This window comes from Thalassophryne amazonica, chromosome 3 (genome assembly GCF_902500255.1).
Source record: "Thalassophryne amazonica chromosome 3, fThaAma1.1, whole genome shotgun sequence".
Lineage (NCBI taxonomy): Eukaryota > Metazoa > Chordata > Actinopteri > Batrachoidiformes > Batrachoididae > Thalassophryne > Thalassophryne amazonica.
Genome location: NC_047105.1, coordinates 12,202,992 through 12,220,390, shown reverse-complemented (window position 1 = coordinate 12,220,390; position 17,399 = coordinate 12,202,992). Strand labels below are relative to the sequence as shown.

General features: G+C 42.2%; 1 protein-coding gene across 2 annotated transcripts in view; it reads left to right on the top strand.

Annotated features, from left to right (window-relative positions):
• Window positions 1-17,399, top strand: part of LOC117506348 (plexin-A2-like) — a 319,464-nt gene that overhangs the window by 133,382 nt on the left and 168,683 nt on the right. For both annotated transcript variants that reach the window (XM_034165840.1, XM_034165841.1), the window contains one exon: window positions 1,951-2,085. In XM_034165840.1, the coding sequence (XP_034021731.1) occupies window positions 1,951-2,085 (135 nt within the window). The remainder of the gene's footprint in view (window positions 1-1,950; window positions 2,086-17,399) is intronic.

Below are 17,399 nucleotides of genomic sequence, written 5' to 3'. Positions count from 1 at the left end.
ATATATATATATATATATATATATATATATATATACGAGGTCTGTCAATAAAGTAACAGTCCTTTTTATTTTTTTCAAAAACTATATGGATTTCATTCATATATTTTTACGTCAGACATGCTTGAACCCTCGTGCACATGTGAGTTTTTCCACGCCTGTCAGTGACGTCATTCGCGTGTGAGCACGCCTTGGGAAGGAGTGGTCCCGCCCCCTCGTCGGATTTTCATTGTCTGGAAATGGCGGAATGAAAAGGACTTTTTTTCCATCAGACTTTTTTCAGAAGCTGTTAGAGACTGGCACCTGGAAATCATTCGAAAAATTTATCTGGCTTTCGGTGAAAATTTTACGGGCTTCACAGAGAATAAGGTCTGTTAGTACAGCTTTAAGGACCCCTTTAAGGATGCTCGGTGCGCCGCGCTCCGAGCTGCGACGACGTGGCACAAGCCACCGGACCATTTCTAAACGGAAGGCTCTGTGGATATGAGACCGTCATGTGCTCTTTCTCTGGTTATCACAAGAGCTGGACATCAGCCATTTCCTGGCAGATTTCACTTTTAACAAGAGATTTTGTCATGGAAAGCCGCGCGGAGGCTTCGCGCATCACGACGGATTCGCTTTGGAAGCGAGACAAAGGAACACCTCCGTTTCGGCGTGTCAGAGGACAAGTTTGGACATGTCTATCTCGGCTTTCAATGCTTACCAGTTCAGTAAGTATCAGTGAAATTGTGGAGAGCTGGACATGTCCAAACTTGTCCTCTGACACGCCGAAACGGAGGTGTTCCTTTGTCTCGCTTCCAAAGCGACAAGGAGGCGGGACCACTCCTTCCCAAGGCGTGCTCACAGGCGAATGACATCACCAACAGGCGTGGAAAAACTCACGCATGCGCACGAGGGTTCAAGCATGTCTGACGTAAAAACATATGAATGAAATCCATATAGTTTTTGAAAAAATAAAAAGGACCGTTACTTTGACAGACCTCGTGTGTATATATATATATATATATATATATATATATATATATATATATATATATATATAATTTTTTTTTTTCAATAGAAGTTTAAATATATATAGTTTATATATCAATATATATAATATATTTACAGTAATGTTTTACCTAAGGCCATCAAATATGGCCAACGGTTATTGCAAAGGCTTTGCGTCCGTCTGTCTGTCCGTGCTCAGTGTAAGTCCAGTCCTATTAAATTTTAGAAGTGATGGAAACACTGAATGTAAACATCTAGTGGATGGCACACATGCCTTCTGTACCCAATGAATTCCTAACTACACCTCAGCTCAAAGTGCAGCTAAAGGGATTGATTTTGGCTTCAAACCCATTTTGAAATTCTCTCTCCCTCGCATTCTTTAAGAGACACAAAAAAATATAGCTGAAAATTCATTCTAGCATTTTCACTTATTTAAAATATTTGAATAACGAGAAAGCAAGCAATAACAAATATATTAATTTGAATTATTGCATCTGTTACTTGTCACTAGCTGTACTTAGACATATTGTGTTGTGATGTTGTTGTGGTTTCAAAAGCATCAGAAACAGTAACACATTGTCAGCAAAGTGCTGTGTTGATTAAAAGACATTTGGTGAACAGTCCAATCTTGTCTTGTTCAAGGTGCCTCCAGATAGCTGTGTTCATATGTGATGGATATAATTAAGGGAAATGGCACATCCTTAATAATTGTAGCAATTTTTGGTTACCCAGTGACCAAGAAAACATGCAATAAAGGAATCAAACTTCACTTATTGAATGAAAAACTGCTTGTCTACCACATAAAATCTTGTATAAGCTAATAATCACAAAAATAAATATGTAGATGGTCGTAGAAAGAAAGATTTAATCTGGGTAAATTTGATACTGAGTAAATGTTCATTTTAATACAGTAAAAAGCAGATGTCAGTGTGGGATTCATTGTGCTTTTTCCTCTGTTTGTAGATCAGGGTGGACGGCCCTCTGGAGGGCGGAGTGCTGTACGAGACAGTGACTGTGATGAAGGACAGCAGGTCCATCCTCCGGGATATGGCCTTCTCCCTGGACAGGAACTCTCTCTATGTCATGTCTGACAATCAGGTCAGGAAACCCATCGATTTTACCTCTACCATCATGAGAAGTCGTAAGCAGTCAGGCAATGTGGTTAGAAATGAGAATGTCCTTCAGCTGGAAGCCTGCACGTCCAAATCCCACTGACCCAAAGTGTTCAGCATACAAGCTGCTCAATATTTTTACAAGGAAAATTGAGGTAGAAATTTTAGTTTAATTGAAACAATCTCAATGATTTTATGTATTTATTTATTTATTTTATTATTATATATTATGTCCCTGAGGGTGTCTTCCCAAGGGATTGATAAAGTTCTATCTAATCTAATCAAATTCATTTGTAGGTATCATGATATCGTGCCCTGAAGGCTGTTAGTTCTCTATGTAGATGCAAAAAGCATTTACTTATAGCCAATCATATAATTTCATTGCTGTCTCTGTTTTTATACACCTGCTCAGTGAAGTTGGGGGGGCATTATGTTTTCACCCCGTCTGAGCGTCTGTCCAGGAATCTGGTTGTAAACTTTTTGTTTCGACACAATAGACACCTTGTCTGAATGAAAGAGTTTCTTGGTGGTGAACTGTGGGAGGTTAGAGGAAGGTTCCTTTCAAAAATGGAGGTTGTCAATCTTAAAATATGGCTGCCATCGATGCTATCTTTATTTTTGTCTCCTTGCAATAACTTAAAAAAAAAAAAAAACCTCATCTGATAAAAACCATTTCTTGGTGGTGAACTGGGGGAGGGTAGAGGATAGTTCCATTCGAAAATGGGCATTGTCAGTTATCCACTACTGCCTACGCCTTTTACACGACCACTACAGACACATTTTGATTTTCACATTACTTCAATTTAATTCAGTTAAATTTATTTACATAACCCCAAATCACAACATAAGTCACAATTGGCATTCTTTCACGATACAAATACATACACTTTTGCTATATAAATCATTTTCAGGCTTCATTGTCATGTCTACCATGAGGTAAAAAGCTTTTCAACCTACCATTCCTGGTTCTCAAGACCAGGCACCTAAGTGGCTCTACTCTTCTTTTTTTTAGATATTTGGATGTACTTTAGTATACACTAGTAGAGTTCTACCTTAGATCTGGAATGCATAATAGAAGATATACCTTACTGAATTTCCATGAATCCATACACCAACTTAACATATGAGCAGGGTTATAGGCCACACTTTACATTGCTCTTGTTTTAAAGCGGTCAAACCTTTATGCTGTCTCTCTGGCCACCAAAATGAAAGAACCAAGAGAATTAAGAAAATCAGCTACAGATTTTGACTCATGGTAGTCAATAATAGGTAATGCATTCTAGGTCTAGGTTCCTTATTAATAATAATAATAATAAAAATCTTGCTTTGCATGTTAGGGCCCTGTCACAGCTTGACGATTTAGCCAGCATATCCCAATCATAGTAAAAATGCTGGCATACATGGGCATACATCTAATAAATTATGCAGCTGTCACACCATGATGATTTAGTCAGCTTATGCTGACAGCCCTGTTTTCACTGAGTGGTTTGGGTATGGTATGCACTGTACGGTATGATACAGGTCAGAACAGTTAAGTCTAGCTTGGTTTGCATTTCCACCGCTGACAGAACCCTTTTGTTTGGCAGGTGGAACTCTTAAATATTGACGAGCACGTCATCCAGCGCGCATAAGCTGTCATGTGGTGGCTCTTCTACACATAGAGGCCAAACAGAGTAATTTAACATTATTTTAGCTTAGTTTAGGTGGATCGTGGGATTTATTTTCATCGTGTGCAGAATGCTGAAAAATCGGCTGATGTCTGTGGTAAACGTTGACGTGAATGAATGAGGTGCTCTGACTCTTTCAACTTTTCAAATAAGGTATTTGCCTTGTTGTGGCACAAAGAGCCAACATCTTGTGGTTCAGGCTGAGAAACGCACCTGGAGCAGAACAACCACAGAGGGACTTTATTTAAAATGCTCCGTTTCTTCAGCCACGACAAGGAAATAAAGTATTTTCAGACATTGTTTATCTATAAGTATTCATAGTCTTTGCCATGAAGCTCTAAATTTGAGCTCAGGTGCATCCTGTTTCCACTGATCATCCTTGAGATGTTTCCACCTGGGGTAAATTCAGTTGATTGGACATAATTTGTAAAGTAGAGAAGCTTGAATCTTCGACTGGACTGGGTTGCTTGACGCAAGGACATTTCGCTTCAAATCGCAGAAGCTTCCTCAGCTAAAATTCTTGCTCTGGTAGTCTGACTTCTGTCTTGACTCTTGTAGAGAAGAATAAACAGAAGCCACAAAAGCTGGAGTTTTAAACCTAACCAGACCCCTCCTACCGAGACGCAGACTGCTATAGGCTAGTGACTAAACAATAGCTCTAATTAGCACCTATTGTGCTCTAGTTAGCACCCTCCTAATGACAGAGCAGCTGTCCTTCCTAATGATGGGACGGACGCCTCTCCTGATGGCTCCCTTGACGACTCTCCTGATGACATGAATGACTCATTACCAGTGGTGGGCACACGTCTAGATAATTATCGAAGATAATGTTTTCATTATTGGATTATCTTTTTAGATAACTTTAAAAACCATTATCGGACTAATTATCTTCCGATAAATTGTCATCTGATAACTTTTAGACTGATAACGTAGTAAACCAAGCTGAACAGCTGCAAACATTTTTAAAATCAGTTGAGACCTACCTGTTAAAAGTTTCCTAAGAGATGTGTAGTTCTACAAACCTCTGCAAAAAAGAGAGCTGTTTTCAGAAGAAACCACTCATTCCTCTGCAGACAAATGAGAACTGGTCACACACACAAAAAATAATTTTCTTTAACACCATAGTGATACACTGGCAATATCACCCAAGTCATCCAGAGGCATACATTTTTAACGTATGATTCAAATTTTAACCAAATTTTGGACGTTATTTAAAATTACTGTCATGTCTGAAGTTTTATAAAGTGAAAATATCAGATATATGTTTTAGTTTGAAAGTAATGTGGTAATTTTTAAGGTTTTGTGAGCACATACTGTGCCCAGCAGTGCATTATGGGTAGGATCTCAGTACGTTCACGACAGGACAAATGCATTTCAGACACTCTGTTCAGGCTCCACGGACAGCAGCATTAAACTCTAGTGCCTAAAACTGTCGTATAAACTGTGGTTTATAGACGTTATTGTATTTGCGTTTGTTAAATTCCACACATCTTAAATGTAGCAGACAGGGATTATCTGGAATTTTGTTTTGGCATGTTTTCAAGGCCTCTACTGCCATCTACTGGCCAGTAGTGTTCATGGCAGTATTCGCCCTAAGTACTAAGCATCTGGGCACCAGTAGATGGCAGTGTTCTACATATTTTGACCCCGGTTATATCAGATGGTTGTCAAATCAACTTTTTGGCTTTGCAAATGGCTTTCTTTTTTTACAAATTAAGCTTTAAAAACAAAACAAAACAACAACAACAACAAAAACATTACAAGACAGCTCTGCGGTGTTTGCACATGCACAGTATGAGCGGTTGGATGCTTGTAGCTCTTCAGCAGCAGGATACACAATAATATCAAACAGGTTTGATTTTCATTCCACCATATGATCGGCGATCAGGAGGTGGTCGTGAGATGTTGAACGCAGCTTGTTACTCCATGTACACTACATGATGCAGGACACGTGATTAACCTGAAACTCGGTCCAAAAAATTCTCGCACAAATGAAAAATCATCTGAAAAAGGGTCAAAACTCGCACAGTGTAAAGCCAACATTTATATGTCAAGACTACTGAGTGCACGTTTTACAACATCATAAAACGTGCGCACAGCACTAATAAAACGTGCACACATTCTCTCCACATGCAAAACATTTTGCAATGACACTTCCAGGGCTACACTACCAGAGCAAGAATTTTAGCTGAGGAAGCTTCTGCGATTTGAAGTGAAACGTCCTCGCGTCAAGCAACCTAGTCCAGTCGAAGATTCAAGCTTCTCTACTATGGAAACCACCTTGACAACTTAGAGCCTACACAGAAACTTCCAGGGCTCCGCAAAAATGCCTGTTTTTACAAATAAGAAATAGAATATTTTACAAAAGCACATTTATCTGTACACCCCAACACACGACACACGTCACATTAATGTGTTGGTTTACATAATGAATGACTGAACCAGTGAATGTTTAGCAGAGGCACTTTTACCCAGAATCCTTTGCGATCTGTCTGTGTTTGTTACAAATGACAGAATTGACATTAATGGAGTTATTCTAGCAGTATTCACACAAAACCATAAGTCAGTATGACTTAGCTTGGGGTGATCAGGACTCTTCAACACAGAGCCCTACAGGTGCCCACAACTGCAGAGGGAAGGGCTAAAGAACAACAACTTGTCCAGAAAGCCCTCACAGTATGTGGGTACCCATGATGGTCCCTGGACAAAGTGCAGAAGTCCCAGAGAACAAAGAGACCAGATAGACAGGAGACGAGACAAGAAGAAGAGGAGTGTCTCTCCCTTATTTAGCAGGAGTAGGGGAAAAACTACAGAGGATCTTCAGACAGCACAAAATCCCAGTTTACTTTAAACCAGTTAACACCTTGAGACAGAAATTAGTTCACCCTAAGGACAGTATCCCTTGTTACAAACAGAGCAATGTAGTGTATTCTATCAGATGTCAGGAAAACTGTAACGAACACTACATAGGTGAGACTAAGCAACCTTTACACTAAAGGCTATACCCTGCACTGCAGAGAGGGCGCCAGTGGACCTCAGTCTGCAGTTCATCTCCACCTTAAAGACACTAACCACACGTTTGAGGACAAGGAAGTTAAAATCTTAGCCAGAGAGAATAAATGGTTTGAGAGAGGGGTCAAGGAGGCATTCTATGTGAAACAGTTGAAACCCAGCCTTAACCGGGAGGGGTTCTGAGACACGCTTTGTCCCCTGTTTACAATGGGGTACTCAGGTCAAAGCAGTTTCAGTCTTTTGTTCATGGTAATGAGTCATTCACGTCATCAGGAGAGGCGTCCGTCCCATCATTAGGAGGGACAGCTGCCCTGTCATTAGGAGGGTGCTAACTAGAGCACAATAGGTGCTAATTAGAGCTATTGTTTAGTCACTAGCCTATAGCAGTCTGCCTCTCGGTAGGAGGGGTCTGGTTAGGTGTAAAACTCCAGCTTTTGTGGCTTCTGTTTATTCTTCTCTACAAGAGTCAAGACAGAAGTCAGACTACCAGAGCAAGAATTTTAGCTGAGGAAGCTTCTGCGATTTGAAGCGAAACGTCCTCGCGTCAAGCAACCCAGTCCAGTCGAAGATTCAAGCTTCTGTACTATGGAAACCACCTGGACAACTGAGAGCCTACACAGAAATAATTTGGAAAGGCACACACCTGTCTCCATATAAGGTCCCACAGTTGACAGTGCATGTCAGAGCACCAACCAAGCATGAAGTGAAAGGAATGGTCTGTAGACCTCTGAGACAGGATTGTCTCGAGATACAAATCTGGGGAAGGATACAGAAACATTTCTGCTGCTTTGAAGGTCCCAATGAGTACAGTTAGTTAGGTTCTATTTTCAGATAAGTAGACTACCCAAGGCATTTTCTGTTGAAAGCAGACAACAGGCTGCAGGGGCGGTCCTGGAGGCGGGCCGACCGGGCAGTCATGGGCGTGCCGCGCCGCACGGCCGTGCAGAAACTCCCCCCCCCCCCAAAAAAAAGGTCCAAAAAAAAAAAAAAAACCTGTCCAAAAAAAAAAAAAAAACCGGGGTGGGGTGGGGGTGGGGTTGTCCTGACGGGGGGGGGGGGGGGGGGGGGGGGGGGGTTTCGTGGTTACAGTGCGCTCAACTTTTGTTCAGAATCAGCTTCTTATCACTGGTAACGACGCGGCTTTCCTCTCACTCAAACCCGCAGCTTCACAGTACTTTAAACATTGTGACTTCAATAGCGACACAAAGACTGCAGCGAAACGAGACGAGTCATTGGATAAATGCTGGGCTTTGTCCCGCCCATCGGACGCTCAGTGTCTCTGGGGGTCTATGGGGCAGTGGCCTGGCCTCGGCTGGCCCGGACGCTCAGCTTCTGCATGATGATTGGATGATCTGTCTGAGGCTGAATCCCTTTTTGATTGACAGCGAAATGAGCGAATCAGCGATCTTTTGGTGTAAACATCCGTGGGAGCATTTTTAAATTTTCATTCGGTTCTGAGTTGAACCGGAGATTTTCCTAATCCTCCTAGTGGCATTTTCTTTGTTAAAAACGACTAGCGACAAATCGAGCTTCTATTTCTGCTGTTGGTTTTTTTTTTTTTTTGTAGCTGCTTGTGTTTGGAGACTGACTTCTATCACTCTTTCTGACTTCTATCGCAGGTTCTGTCCCTACCGAGCAGCGGGTGTTGCTGAGCTCCTCCACCGTCACAAAGCACTCACAGGCGGACACACTTCACACTAGCCTCACGCCAGTCCCAGCTAGCGAGCTAGCTAGGTAGCAAGCTGCACATAATGGCAGACAATTTAAATGTTGTGGGCCGTATTTTGGCGAAGCCATTTGATAGTCTTCCTTACGAAGAAGCCATGGCTGCTGTCATGGCTTCAGCTCTCAATGGTTTGCAGGCCAAAGTTAAAGCAATAGCCCCCAGTGCAATGTTTGTGCATTGCTATGCACACAGACTGAATCTGGTTCTGTCTCAGGGGGCTAAATGCTTATCTGGGTGCAGAATATTTTTTGCATCACTCTCTGGGTTTGCCACATTTTTCTCAAAATCCACAAAGAGGATGTCTTTTCTTGAGTCTGCAGGCTGCTCAAGGTTGCCCAGAAATGCTCCTACTCGATGGAATTTCACATCACGGATAGTGAGCACTGTGGCAAACAATTATGATGCCTCCTGCAAACCTTTGAGATCATTGCAGATAAGTCCATGGATGATGACACATTAGACTGTGCCAGTTTCTTTGTGTTTGTTATTGCAGTAGTCATTAAAACTGGAAATTTGTTCTTGAAAATAGCTGTTGTGAGTTAATTTGTGGGATTGTGGGTGTTCTGGGCGAAGTCAGTGTTTTCATGGGTGGTGGGGCGGAGGTGGTGGCCATGTTAGTGTGCGCGGGGGGGGGGGGGGGGGGGCGCACGCAGGAGGTTTCGCCCCGGGAGTAAATCACTCTAGGACCGCCAGTGACAGGCTGATTCTTTTTTTTACCTGCTGAGTTCAAAAATTGCTGTTGGCATGCTGTATCTTTATTATTTCACCTTCAAATTTGCATAAAACCAAATGGCCGCCCATTTTGTCAAATTTCCCACAAGTTTCCTTGTATTTGCATTAGAAACAGAAATAAAAGTTCTATTCTTATGTATTTTGACCTGCAGAATTCAAATATTGTTGTTAGCATGCTGTATCTCTACTCCTTCACTGCCTAATTTGCATAAACAAAATGGCTGTCTGGTTTTTCATGTTTCCCCAAAGTTTGCTTGTTTTTGCTCAAGAAAGGCAATGGAAACTCTTATCTTTGTGTTATTTGAACTGCTGAGTTCATAGTTTCTTAGTTGCACGCTGTATCTTCTCTCCTTCATCCCTAATATGCCTGAAACAACATGGCCGCCTGCTGTTTTCATACTTTGTAGAAGCTTTTTCTACAAAAGAAATTGATAAAAAACAATTTTCCCCCATTCCTCTACTGCGCAATCAGGCCTACAAATGTATGTATTTGTCAATCTTACCTGCTGAAAAATGTCTCCTGTGGATTTAAAAATCACAGTCTCGTTATATTCATTCCTTGATGGCATGTGAATGACTCGTGTATTTTCTCATCACAAATGCTGAGCAATATAATGATAATACTATGTAAAAACCTACAAGCCCAATTCCAATGAAGTTGGGACATTGTGTAAAATGTAAATATAAACAGAATACAATGATTTGCAAATCCTCTTTGACCTATATTCAATTGAATACATCACAAAGACAAGATGTTTAATGTTCAAACCGAGGACACTAATTGTTGACGCTTTGTAGGTGGAATTCTTTTCCATTCTTGCTTGATGTACAACTTCAGTTGTTCAACAGTCTGGGGTCTATGTTGGCGTATTTTGCGCTTCATAATGCGCCACACATTTTTAATGGGTGACAGGTCTGGACTGCAGGCAGGCCAGTCTAGTACCCACACTCTTTTACTACGAAGCCACGCTGTTGTAACACGTGCAGAATGTGTCTTGGCATTGTCTTGCTGAAATAAGCAGGGACGTCCCTGAAAAAGACGTTGCTTGGATGGCAGCATGTGTTGCTCCAAAATCTGGATGTACCTTTCAGCATTGATGGTGCCATCACAGATGTGTAAGTTGCCCATGCCATGGGCACGAACACACCCCCATACCATCACAGATGCTGGCTTTTGAACTTTGCGCCGGGAACAATCTGGATGGTCTTTTTCCTCTTTTGTCCGGAGGACACGACTTCCATGATTTCCAAAAACAATTTGAAATGTGGAGTCATCAGACCACAGCACACTTTTCCACTTTGCGTCTGTCCATTTCAAATGAGCTCGGGCCCAGAGAAGGTGGCGGCGTTTCTGGATGTTGTTGATGTATGGCTTTCGCTTTGCATGGTAGAGTTTTAACTTGCACTTGTAGATGTGGCGACAAACTGTGTTAACTGACAATGGTTTTCTGAAGTGTTCCTGAGCCCACGCGGTAAGATCCTTTACACAATGATGTTGGTTTTTAATGCAGTGCTGCCTGAGGGATTGAAGGTCACGGGCACTCAATGTTGGTTTTCAGCCTTGCCGCTTACATGTAGAACGTTCTCCAGATTCTCTGAATTTTCTGATTATATTATGGACTGTAGATGATGGAATCCCTAAATTCCTTGCAATTCAACGTTGAGAAGTATTGTTCTTAAACTGTTGGACTATTTTTCCATACAGTTGTTCACAAAGTGGTGATCCTCACTCCATCTTTGCTTGTCAACAGCTGAGACTTTTGGGGATGCTCCTTTTATATCCAGTCATGACACTCACAATTAGTGTTCTCAGTTCCCAAACGCTTATTGAGTGTTGTTAGAAGGAAAGGAGATGTAACACAGTGGTAAACATACCACTGTCCCAGCTTTTTTGAAACGTGTTGCAGGCATCCATTTCAAAATGAGCAGATATTTGCACAAAAACAATAAAGTTTATCAGTTTGAACATTAAATATCTTGTCTTTGTTGTGTATTCAATTCAATATAGGTTGAAGAGGATTTGCAAATCATTGTATTCTGTTTTTATTTGCATTTTACGCAACATCCAAACTTCATTGGAAATGGGGTTGTGTATAATTGGCTCAGTACAGCACAGATAATGTATACAGCTTCTACACCAGACAGCTAATGCTTTCGACACCAGAGGACAGACATCCCTGGCCAGTGGCCAGGCATATGGTGCCACAGTGACTCAACAGCAGCAGCAGCAGCCACAGCATAGACATGATCAATCAAACTGCATTGTTCGCTGATATATTTGTGGAGGCCATCACACTCCTTTCACACTCATGTTAAGGAAACTGAAATACTTTGTTCATCTATATCTGTGCATGTTCATGTTCTAGTGTGTTGGTTTGTGTGGACAAGTTCCAATCTTGTGGCATTGGTTTTGTAGTATAATATATTATACTCAGTAGCATTAGATTAAATTTGTGTTGTCTCTTGTCTGCTGATTCTCCGTGTTAGGTTGCCAGTGTCCCTTGTCACTAGATTGATTTCCATATAATCTTGAAAATGTTAGGTAGTAAAATAATATAGTTGAATTTATGTGTTCTCTAGCATTTAGGTTTATTTGCGTTCATCACTTCAGTTGTGGAGTGACTTCGTCTTGTTAGCATTTTCTCTTGTTGCATACTTATTAGAGATTTTACGATGATTGCTTTCTTCCACCTGTGAAATATAGTGAAGATTCATCCCATCCTGTTCATGTCTGATGCTGAGACTCTGATTCATGCGTTTGTCTCTTCTAGATTGGACAACTGCAATGTTCTATTTTCTACTTTACCACAGTCCAGCATTAGGGGTCTCTGATTGGTTCAAAATGCTGCTGCCAGACTTTTGACACGGAAGCAAAAAGTTTAATCACATTACATCAATTTTGGCATCTCTTCACTGGCTTCTTGTCCCTGTGAGATCAGATTTTAAGGTTCTGCTACTAGCCTATAAAATTGTTCATGGACTGGCACCTCCCTGCTTAGGTGACCTAATTAAACCCTACATACTGGCCCGGGGTTTGCATTCTCAGGGTGCAGGACTACTTTGTGTCTCTAGGGTGAAGAAAAAGTTTATGGGTCACAGAGCTTTCACTTATCGTGCCCTATTCTGTGGAATGATCTCCCTGCGTCAATAAAACAGTCAGATTCTGTAGAGATTTCAAGTCCAGACTTAGGACATACTTCGCATGGCTAGCATACTGACATAGTATGTTACTATGCTTTTTACTCTTTTAATTCATTTTATTAGGAATTGTTTTTGTAATTTGTGTCGGTAGTATGGCCCAAGCAGAGGGTCACCCCTTTGAGTCTGGTCTGCTTGAGGTTTCTTCCTTAGAGGGAGTTTTTCCTTACCACTGTTGCCTGTGTTCTTGCTCTAGGGGTTGGTGATGCTGCGTTTATACATAACAACGACAAGTCACGAATGCCACGAAGTACACATTCTTGGCCGCTGATCACGAATGTGATGATTTGGGGCAGAGGCGTCAGGTGTCCTCAGGAACTGTTGCAACCTGTTACCATACGAGGGCTGTCAATAAAGTAACGGTCCTTTTTATTTTTTTCAAAAACTATATGGATTTCATTCATATGTTTTTACGTCAGACATGCTTGAACCCTCGTGCGCATGCGTGAGTTTTTCCACGCCTGTCGGTGACGTCATTCGCCTGTGAGCACTCCTTGTGGGAGGAGTCGTCCAGCCCCTCGTCGGAATTCCTTTGTCTGAGAAGTTGCTGAGAGACTGGCGCGTTGTTTGATCAAAATTTTCTAAACCTGTGAGACACATCGAAGTGGACACGGTTCGAAAATTAAGCTGGTTTTCAGTGAAAATTGTAACGGCTGATGAGAGATTTTGAGGTGATACTGTCGCTTTAAGGACTTCCCACGGTGCAAGACGTCGCTCAGCGCTCTCAGCCGCCGTCGTCAGCCTGTTCAAGCTGAAAACCTCCACATTTCAGGCTCTATTGATCCAGGACGTCGTGAGAGAACAGAGAAGTTTCAGAAGAAGTCGGTTTCAGCATTTTATCCGGATATTCCACTGTTAAAGGAGATTTTTTTAATGAAAGACGTGCGGATGGGTCCGCGCATCAGGACGCAGCTGACGCGGTGCGGCGGCACAGGAAAAACACCTCCGTGTTGATAACCATTTGTAAAATCCAGGCGGCTTTTGATGGCTTTCAGTGGAGTGAGTATATGAGAAATTGTTTAACAGGCAGGACATGTTCCAACTTGTCCTTAAGGCTTTCAACAGAGGTGTTTTTCCTGTGGCGGAGCCTCGCGGCGACTGCGTCCCGACGCGTGGACCCGTCCGTACGTCTTTCATTAAAAAAATCTCCTTTAACAGTGGAATATCCGGATAAAATGCTGAAACCGACTTCTTCTGAAACTTCTCTGTTCTCTCACGACGTCCTGGATCAATAGAACCTGAAATGTGGAGGTTTTCAGCTTGAACAGGCTGACGACGGCGGCTGAGAGCGCTGCACGACGTCTCGCACCGTGGGAAGTCCTTAAAGCAACAGAATCACCTCAAAATCTCTCATCAGCCGTTAAAATTTTCACTGAAAACCAGCTTAATTTTTCGAACCGTGTCCACTTCGATGTGTCTCACAGGTTTAGAAAAAATTTTGATCAAACAAAGCGCCAGTCTCTCAGCAACTTCTCAGACAAAGGAATTCCGACGAGGGGCTGGACGACTCCTCCCACAAGGCGTGCTCACAGGCGAATGACGTCACCGACAGGCGTGGAAAAACTCACGCATGCGCACGAGGGTTCAAGCATGTCTGACGTAAAAACATATGAATGAAATCCATATAGTTTTTGAAAAAAATAAAAAGGACCGTTACTTTATTGACAGCCCACGTACATTACGATTAATGGCACGTGTTGCTGGAGAATTATCAGGAACCATTACGCACGGTCAAGAATGATGCGAGTGCATCGTAAAGTTCTGTCATGTTGTGAACGAGGTGAATTGTCTCCACACACACACCCATATTCATCCAACTGAATTCAGATCGCTCCAGTTTTTCAGAAGAACTTTGTGACTGCATGCGTAGTTGGGCTCTGTGCCATGGAGTGGGGCAGAGAGGAGGAGGAGGAGACGGACAGAGCCAGATGTGTGGCTTCATGCGGCTCTCGTCTCGCGCATTTACCCAGATATCAGGCACATGCAGCAGGTGGAACACCTGCAGGAGCGCGCTGAAGAGCACTGAAATTAGACTTTTAGCCGACTTGGTGTCAGCAATCAAACTGAATGCGGTGCAGCAGGGCTTAATTGTGCGCGCACGTCTTCCTCTGCCGGACTGGAGGAGGTGCAGAGATGTCTGGCTGCACCTGAGGCTTCTCTCGCTCCTCTGGTTCACACTCGTTCTCCCGCTCATCGGTTACAACAGGTGGAACACCTGCAGGAGCGTCCTGAGGAGCTTCAGCAGGAACTGTGGAATGACACTTGGAGCCGAGTTTAATTGTGCGCATGTGACAGAAAACTGATTCGTCATGGCGCGCAGTGAAATGTGACGCCGCGTTACAAGTCGTGTCAAAACTTGACAGTTTCCGAGTCACTTCGTAATAACGCGTGGCAGTTTGGGCTCCAAGAACCATCACAGGAACCACTACGAACGTTGTCACGTTCTATGAAGGATCAATACTCATCAAGACGGATCAATACGCTCAGTTGCGACCTTCACAACGTGAGACGAAATGAGGGTGGTGTGTGACATTCGTGGAAGATTTTCTTGACAGGCAAAAACATGCTCCACGAATATCAAGAATATCACGCACCAACATGCACTATTAAGAAACCTATTCAGATGTGTTAAGTCACATTAAGAATGTGAGGAATGTGTCACGAATGACAGAAAAATGACATTCGTAACGCGTAATGGTTATGTGTAAATGCACCTTAAGATTAGACCTTATTTGTGTGAACCCACTGAAGCAACTTTGTTGTGAATTGGCGCTATATATAATGAAACAAATTGAAATTGAAAATACTTCAGTGGTGATCAAACATTTTGACTGTTCTTATTACTTTTTTAGTTAACAATCTCTCTTGTCTTGAACTGAATAATGGAGGCCTTTGGCAGCATGAAATGAGATTCTTCAATGGATGTTGATGTGTGCATCATTTGTCAGGACTACACTAAAGAAAATCTTGTTCAGGGTAGTGACAAATGAAGGGCTACATTGCAGGATAGTGCAAGAGTCTGTCACAAGCTCAAAGATATGGAGAACACACTCACAACTGACAGGATACTCAGTTCTGTTGAGCCATCTCTAAAATGGCATCCTGTTACAGTTGGTTCACCAACAAGACAAATACTAGGAGACTGGAGAAAAGGTCAGTTTTTCAAGACACCAAGGAACCCATTGCAGGTCCCTTCACTGGTCCAGCTGCAAGACTTAGAAGTGCCTCCTGTACTCTCATATGGGCCCTTTGCATATTCTGCCAGGAGGACAAATCTGACAAGACTCTGCACAATGTTGAGACCTTCAAGATGAGTGAAAAGATACTGAAGGCTGCAGAGTTTGATCGTGATCTGCACATTGCTCTTGCTGGTTGTGGTGATCTCATGACAGCAGAAGCAAAATATTAGAACAATTTTACCCACATTTGACCTTTAGAGACTTGCATATTTATCCAAGAAACATGTTTCATTACAAACTATCATTCTTTTTTACTTCATTTTGCTCATTTACTTGCCTTGGTCAAATCAAAGATGGGATACAGCTTTCCAACAACAATATTTAAATTCAGTAGGTCAAATTACATAGAAATATAAGTTGTATTTTCTCATCCAAAGCAAATAGCACCACACATCTGACAAATTTGATGAAGTGGGTAGCCATTTTGTTTTATGCAAATTAGGGGTGAAGGAGTAAAGATACAACTTGCCAACGACAATAATTGAACTCAGCATGTCAAACTACATAGAAATAGAAGTTTTATTTTGTCTTCTAATGCAAACACAAGCAGAGTTTTGAAAAGCTTCATGAAATGAGTGGCCTTTTTGTATGCAAATTAGGGGTGAAGGGGTAAAGACAAAGCATGCCAACAGCAATTTTTGAGGTCAAAATGCATAGGAATGAGTCTGTTGTCTGCTTTTAATAGAAAATGCCTTTGGCACTTTATACAAGCTTCTTTTCTGACAATGGAATCTTACAACAGTGGCCTCCATCATCCATAAATGGAAGACGTTTAGATCCACCAGGACTCTTCTTAGAGCTGGCTGTACATCTAAACTGAGTAATCGGGGAAGAAGGGCCTTAGTTAGGGAGGTAACCTGATGGTCACTCTATCAGAGCTCCAGCATTCCACTGAGGAGAACCTTCCAGAAGGACAAGCATCTTTGCACCAATCCACCAATCAGGCCTGTATGGTAGAGCAGCCAGACAGAAGCCACTCCTTAGTAAAAAGGCACATGGCAGCCCACCTGGAGTTTGTCTAAAGGCATATGAAGGACTCTCAAACCATGAAAAAAAAATTCTCTGGTCTGATGAAACAAAGATTGAACTCTTTGGTGTGAATGCTGTTTGCAGGAAACCAGGCACCATTCCTACAGTGAAGCATGGTGGTGGCAGCATCATGCTGTGGGGATGTTTTTCAGCAGCAGGAACTGGGAGACTAGTGAGGATTGAGGGAAAAATTAAAGCAGCAGTGTACACAGACATCCTGGATGAAAACCTGCTCCAGAGCGCTCTTGACCTCAGACTGGGGTGACGGTTCATCTTTAAGCAGGACAATGACCCTAAGCACACAGCCAAGATATGAAAGGAGTGTATTCAGGACAACTCTGTGAATGTCCTTGACTGGCCCAGCCAGAGTCCAGACCTGAATCCAACTGAACATCTCTGGAGAGATCTGAAAATAGCTGTGCACCAACACTCCCCATCCAACCTGATAGAGCTTGAGAGGTGCTGCAAACAGAAATGGACAAAACTGCCCAAAGATAGGTGCACCAAGCTTGTGGCATCATATTGAAGAAGACTTGAGGACTTTTAACTGCTGCCAAAGATGCATCAACAAAGTATTGAGCAAAGGGTGTGAATACTAATGTACATGTGATTTCTTAGTTTTTTATTTTTAATAAATCTGCAAGAATTTCAAAAAAACTTGTGTTGTGAGCAGACGTTTGGGGGGGATTAATTGACT